We start from the raw sequence: 7,500 nt of genomic DNA on the forward strand, positions 1-7,500 counted from the left end.
GTTATGCTGCATTAGCATTCTGATTGTCGGAAACCACCAAAAGATAATGATCTTATATCTGCTTTGGTCACACTCAAAACTAAGTGGATATAATACATAATAAATAAATTGCACATTTTAGATATAAAATATAACAACAACAATGAATTCCTTTTCTAAAGAGAAAGTAACTACTGTAATACATCCTCAACAGTAAAAGAAAAAAGAAAAAAGAAAAAAGAAGAAAAAAAGAAAAAAAAAACAAAAAAACTCTAATCTTTTCAAGGTAACATCAATACATTCCATAATAATCACTGCATCTTCATGTCATCAATTTTATTAATCAAATGTCTCACACTTGTGCATCCTTTGAGGTCTAATTATTTTTCTTTCATCTAAAGCTGTGGATGTTATCTAGTTTCATTTCCTGTCACATCTCTGAAAGTTTTCTTCCAGCAACCAGGGTAACTCTAGTGATGACTGAAATTTTGACTCTCCTGTAGTACTGAAAGTTTTTCTTAAAGATGTTCTTCTACTTCAGGCACCCTTTTATTCTGATATGATCAATTTGGGAATGAGCGAACAATGTCATCTTCAGCAACCGATTCAATTTTTTAATTTGCATTGACAATATTTCCTTCTTTATCCTTTCTGTTTTCATGGGCCATTTTCACATGGAACTTCAGCGCAGATGCTCTTCTAAAGGTCTTTTGGCATAGGGTACAAAAATTAGCTGCCCTTTTTGACATACGAGGCAAATCCATTTCCATTTCTTCCATTTTGCTGATATTTTTCTTGCAATCAAGGTGTAAATCTGTACTCTTTCCACTCTCCTGATGTACAGAACCTTCATTTTTATCTTTATTCTGAACTCCAACATCTTTTTTATCTTCTTTAATGATTCCCAACATATTACTCTCACGCTCAACCTCAACTGAAACTGATGCATCTTTTTCAATCTTAATCACGACTGTGTTGTCGTCGTCCCCCTTTGGCATTTCTTGCAAGACAATCGACTCCCTGGCAAGGAAATCAAGCGTTCTTTTATCCTTAATCACACAGGCCTGACCCCCATGGTGTTTCTTTATGTGCGTTTTAGCTGCTGAAGATTGAATAAACAAAGCCAGACACTCACTACACTTGAAGGGCTTCTCACCCGAGTGTAACTTTGCATGATCTTTAAGATGAGATATCTGATGAAAAGCACTGCCACACTCATCACATTTGTATGGCCTTTCATCTGTATGTACTCTCATGTGAGTGTTTAGGTTTGTCTTCTGTTTAAATATTTTCTTACATATCTTACAAGGATGTGCCTGAATATTTTCTGAAGATTTCTTGTCATCTAAGGCATGTCCCTCTCCTCCACTTTGTTCTTTGCCTATCGTACTTCTGAGACTTGAATTTGCAACTGAACCACTAGAATCACCACCTTTGATAGTTTCAGATAATTCATCTCTGCCACTCAATTTCTTATCATCAAGATATTTGGTAACATCTGATTCCTGTTTGGACAGATCATGAATTGCGAATCTATGGTGATTCAGCGAGCTCAGATCCTTGAAGTGAAGTCCACATAACTCACAGATTTTAAAATTGTCATGTATATGCAACAGCTCATGTCTTTGTAACCTATTTTTTGTTTTGAATGTGGCCTCACATTTATTACACATATATTGCAATTCATCTATATGTGTTTTCATGTGTTGCTTTTTAAAGCATGAATTGACAAAAGTCTTATTACAAATTTTGCAATAAAAATTTCTAATACAAGCATTGATGCTGACCTCCTTCTCTCTTCTTATCTCAAGCTTTCTTTGGTGCCAAACCTTACAATGAGCACGTAACTGAGAGCTCTGGTTAAAGGCAGCATCACACTGGCTACACTTGTAAGGTTTCTCTCCAGTATGAATGCGTATGTGGCTCTTCAAGTGAGATACCTGCTTGAAACCCACACCACAAAAACCACAGTAATATGGCCTTTCACCTGTGTGTGTACGCATGTGTATGGCATAGCTGGAGGAATTCTTGCATTTTTTCCCACAGTTTTTACAATCATATGTATACACTTTTTTCTGTTTGGATTTTTCCTTTTGCCTAACTCTGGCTGACACAAGTTTTTTATTACATGAGCGTACTCCAACTTCCTTTGAAGACAAATTCTCATCTCCACACTTTTCTTTGCTCTTATGCTGTTCAGATTGCAATATTTCAGAATCGGGTTTGAAAGAAACTTCTGCAAGATCTAATTCATTGTCCCACATAAGCAAATTACAATCATTCTCCTCTGTACCTTGATTCTGCTGATAAACTGATTCCATCACTGAAGGCATTTTTGAAGGCAAGGTAATGTGTGTGTAGTCCTGTCCGGCAATAGTTCTGGGAAGAACAATCAGATAAATTTGTCCATCTTCTCCCTGGCTTTCAAGTAGGGTCCCAGTTGTTAGTGCTTCCTCTACAATGTCGGGATGGGGAACATTCGAGACATTTCCAACAACTGAATATTTTTCTCCTTGCCCTTTAGGACTGGTCATGGTGTAATTTGTACTTGAAATGGGGATCTCTCCCTGAGAGTTTCGTACAGGAACACTCCTCGAGTCTAAACTACTTCCTTCGCGCTTCTCTTTCTGATTTGAGTTTTCTTCCCTTACCGGGGGATTATTTTCATTTTGTGTGTCCTTATAGAGGATATCACCACATTCCTTAAGAGTTTTTTTGGTTAGTTTGCAATTCTGAGCAACATAGTTGTAGGTGCTATCTGTTCGATGAACTCTCTGATGTAGAGTAAGACTATTTATCCTGGGAAACGCTTCTCCACACATATTACATCTATAAGGGCCGCGGGTAAGATGGACAGACTTGTGGCTTGTAAGAGTAGTCTTTTCTCGAAATGATTCTCCGCAAACTTTACATTCGTAGGGTCTTTCTCCAGTATGGGCCACCTTGTGGTATCTAAGCCTTGTGGTAGTAGCAAACCCATTGCCACATTCCTGATCATGGTGAAACTTTTCACATGTATGTTTCATGGTGTGGACTTTCAGCTGTTGGTGACTGATGAAGGCTGCAGGACATTCCTCGCATATAAATTCCTTTATTCGATTATGAATCTTCATGTGATTCTTTAAGGATGACTTTTGTGAAAATTTGGAAAAACACTTCCCACAGTTGTACAATTTCCCATCAATAGAAATACAAGTATGTTCCTTTAGTTCATATGCCTGCTGAGAGATGGGATCACAACAGGGGCAATGATATGTTTTCTCCTTGGCATGGAGCTTAGAGTGCCTTCTTAGGCGAAACGCAGTGCCGGTGTCCAACCCACAAATATTACAGGTATACTCACCAGATTCTGATTTCACACCTGTTAAATGACTGCCAGTTCTATTTGGCTTTGGCTGTCCCATGGAATTTTCTTGGGCAGAAGGAAAATGAGAGAAATCCCATCTAATTCTCCCCTTCGAATCTTCTGCAGCATCTTTAGGCTCATAATCACTGCCATCTGCCTGTTCCAATTTCACTGTGGCTTCTGATTTCACGGGAGAATTGGACTGAAATATCTTATCTCTATGCATCATTTTTGTTTCATTTTAATAAACGGGCCATACTTCGGACACCAACATCACCTGAATTTGATGATGAGGACAGCTTCGACAGTCATATACATATAAAAAATTGTAGGTACACATTTTCCTCCTTATCACATAACTCTTAAGTAAACAAGACATAGAAGTTACTGACTACCAAGGATGACCAAAATCAGGCATATAATCCCAATAGTATTTATATACTATATATGCTCCTAAGACTATGAGCAAGTACACCAAACTGATGTTGCAGTTGACAGTCAAATGCATGTCGAAGTTAGCTCTCCTGGGACACATGATGAGTAGAACCTTGGTGCTGTTGTTGAAATCAACTTCCCATGTACAAGAAACAATCTGGAATGAAAATTTTCCTTTTGAGCAAAATTGACATGGTATCAAGTGCTGCTGGCACCTCCCTCCACACTTTGTACTTAGGCATATGACAACAAACCTCCAAAATTCTCTACTTGAAAATAACCTGCCTGGGAGAGTGGTTAGAATATCTTACTAGAATATATGTAGGGGAGTCTTCATGATCACTGACACAACACAAAGCAAAAAGGCACTAAAATATTGCATGATGTGTAGATATATTGACTTTGATTAATAAATTGCAGGATTAACTTTTAGGTTTTGACAATAATGGTATGGAAAAGGATATGGTATTAATAACCTGAGACTTTTCATCTATGACATTTCTAGGGCACACTGAAAATAATGAAGATACCTAATTCATAAATATAATACTACCAGCAGCTCTTTCATCCTTCATCCTTGACTAATAAAAAAAATTCAAATGATGTAAGGAAGCCATATATTAGAGAGAGAGAGAGAGAGAGAGAAAAAAAAAATCCCAGATATTTATCTATTAATTTAATTACCAGGCATATGCAAGGACTGTTTCATGTTGCACATTGCTTGAGACTTCATGAGGTTGAGTATTTAAGGTAATATGAAACTGTGCAATTGAGTAAACTGCAAAGAAACCAGATCTTTTACATTTTAATTTTACATTAGACAGAAATATACCACATTTTATATGATTTGTATCCCATTCACCCCCACTTGAACGCACATTTTAGTACTGGTACCCCAAGCCTGTTGGATGGGGAAGGAGGAGGGGGGGGGGGGTTACTAACTCAGGAACTAAAGACCTTTTTCGAGAATGACCATCTGATTCATGTTAATTAAATCAAACTCCAGGTTTATTTATGAATCTTGATATTCTTGATATTATAATATTATTTCTATACCTAACAGTTAATTTCATGTGTTAATAAAAATCATCATATTAATCTTTCTCTTTCTCTGGTCCTATTCTCGATAATTCCACTAAAATCATGCAAGCTTATTCGGCAAAAGACTTCCTTACATAACACAATAAAACAATATAAAATAAAAAGTGGTAGAGGAATAGAAAAGATAAATAAATGAAGACAAAGTAAATAAACAAGAAACAAATAAAAAGAAACTGGTGAAGCTGGATCATCAATTAATTAATTTCAAAATCAACTTGATCACCAATACTCAACGAAACCTGTGCAACTGCAATATTTCAATTGTGTATTACCAACAGCATCATATCTCTTAGTAAGTTCGTATAACCAAATGCATATGGAAACCTTTGTAAAATCACAGCTGCTTCTTACATTTAGAATAGAATAACCTTATAAATTAATGTTATTTTTAATTCCTTGTTTATCAAAGACACTTTCGTCTTCATCAAGATATGTAGAGAATCAGAATTCAGTGTAATTACTATGAATATCACAAAAATAATTTGTTTTCCTCTAAAAAAACGTCAAAAAAAAAAAAAAATTAAGACACGTATCTCACCCAATTATCTCCTATTCAGCAAGCATTACCACCAAGTTCTTTAGTCTCCAAAGACTCTATATATACTTCCGGTGATATAGGAACTTCGAGTGAATAGAGTTAATTCACTCAATTGTACATTTTGAAGAGATTGTGAAGATATTTCGGCCGAGCGTCTCGTAGTGTTGACATCACGAGTCGTCGGTTATTGTGCTTTTCCTTCTCCTCAGGATAGAATGGATCCTGATTTCCTTCTTCTGAGGATAGGATAGAACGGATCCTGATTTCCTTCTCGTGAGGATAGAACGGATCCTGATTTCCTTCTTAATTGAGGATAGAACGGATCATGATTTCTTTCTTCTGAGGATAGGATAGAACTGATCCTGATTTCCTCTTCTGAGGATAGAACGGATCCTGATTTCCTTCTTCTTCTGAGGATAGAACGGATCCTGATTTCCTTCTTCTTCTGAGGATAGAACGGATCCTGATTTCCTTCTTCTTCTGAGGATAGAACGGATCCTGATTTCCTTCTTCTTCTGAGGATAGAACGGATCCTGATTTCCTTCTTCTTCTGAGGATAGAACGGATCCTGATTTCCTTCTTCTTCTGAGGATAGAACGGATCCTGATTTCCTTCTTCTTCTGAGGATAGAACGGATCCTGATTTCCTTCTTCTTCTGAGGATAGAACGGATCCTGATTTCCTTCTTCTTCTGAGGATAGAACGGATCCTGATTTCCTTCTCGTGAGGATAGAACGGATCCTGATTTCCTTCTTCTTCTGAGGATAGAACGGATCCTGATTTCCTTCTTCTTCTGAGGATAGAACGGATCCTGATTTCCTTCTTCTTCTGAGGATAGAATAGATCCTGATTTCCTTCTCGTGAGAATAGAACGGATCCTGATTTCCTTCTTCTTCTGAGGATAGAACGGATCCTGATTTCCTTCTTCTTCTGAGGATAGAACGGATCCTGATTTCCTTCTTCTTCTGAGGATAGAATGGATCCTGATTTCCTTCTTCTTCTGAGGATAGAATGGATCCTGATTTCCTTCTTCTTCTGGGGATAGGATAGAATAGATCCTGATTTCCTTCTCGTGAGAATAGAACGGATCCTGATTTCCTTCTTCTTCTGAGGATAGAATGGATCCTGATTTCCTTCTTCTTCTGGGGATAGGATAGAATAGATCCTGATTTCCTTCTCGTGAGAATAGAACGGATCCTGATTTCCTTCTTCTTCTGAGGATAGAACGGATCCTGATTTCCTTCTCGTGAGGATAGAACGGATCCTGATTTCCTTCTCGTGAGGATAGAACGGATCCTGATTTCCTTCTTCTTCTGAGGATAGAACGGATCCTGATTTCCTTCTTCTTCTGAGGATAGAACGGATCCTGATTTCCTTCTTCTTCTGAGGATAGAACGGATCCTGATTTCCTTCTTCTTCTGAGGATAGAACGGATCCTGATTTCCTTCTTCTTCTGAGGATAGAACGGATCCTGATTTCCTTCTCGTGAGGATAGAACGGATCCTGATTTCCTTCTTCTTCTGAGGATAGAACGGATCCTGATTTCCTTCTTCTTCTGAGGATAGAACGGATCCTGATTTCCTTCTTCTTCTGAGGATAGAACGGATCCTGATTTCCTTCTTCTCCTCAGGATAGAATAGATCCTGATTTCCTTCTCGTGAGAATAGAACGGATCCTGATTTCCTTCTTCTTCTGAGGATAGAACGGATCCTGATTTCCTTCTTCTTCTGAGGATAGAACGGATCCTGATTTCCTTCTTCTTCTGAGGATAGAATGGATCCTGATTTCCTTCTTCTTCTGAGGATAGAACGGATCCTGATTTCCTTCTTCTTCTGAGGATAGAACGGATCCTGATTTCCTTCTTCTTCTGAGGATAGAACGGATCCTGATTTCCTTCTTCTTCTGAGGATAGAACGGATCCTGATTTCCTTCTTCTTCTGAGGATAGAATGGATCCTGATTTCCTTCTTCTGAGGATAGAACGGATCCTAATTTCCTTCTTCTTCTGAGGATAGAACGGATCCTGATTTCCTTCTTCTTCTGAGGATAGAATGGATCCTGATTTCCTTCTTCTTCTGAGGATAGAACGGATCCTGATTTCCT

The 7,500-nt window shown here is 37.9% G+C and overlaps 1 protein-coding gene across 1 annotated transcript in view; it reads right to left on the reverse strand.

The window, feature by feature from the left end:
• LOC122247836 (uncharacterized) overlaps positions 1 to 5,601 on the reverse strand; it is a 6,667-nt gene extending 1,066 nt beyond the window's left edge. Inside the window, exons 1-2 of the mRNA XM_043007473.2 lie at positions 5,400 to 5,601; positions 1 to 3,917 (exon numbers count right to left, since the gene is read on the reverse strand). The exon at positions 1 to 3,917 is cut by the window's left edge and continues 1,066 nt beyond it. Coding sequence (XP_042863407.2) covers positions 594 to 3,554 — 2,961 coding nt within the window. The 5' untranslated portion in view covers positions 3,555 to 3,917; positions 5,400 to 5,601 and the 3' untranslated portion in view covers positions 1 to 593. The remainder of the gene's footprint in view (positions 3,918 to 5,399) is intronic.
• Positions 5,602 to 7,500: the final 1,899 nt, after the last annotated feature.

This window comes from Penaeus japonicus, unplaced genomic scaffold, assembly GCF_977035675.1.
Source record: "Penaeus japonicus unplaced genomic scaffold, GWHDUDI00000001_assembly GWHDUDI00000003, whole genome shotgun sequence".
In the NCBI taxonomy this organism is placed as follows: Eukaryota; Metazoa; Arthropoda; class Malacostraca; order Decapoda; family Penaeidae; genus Penaeus; species Penaeus japonicus.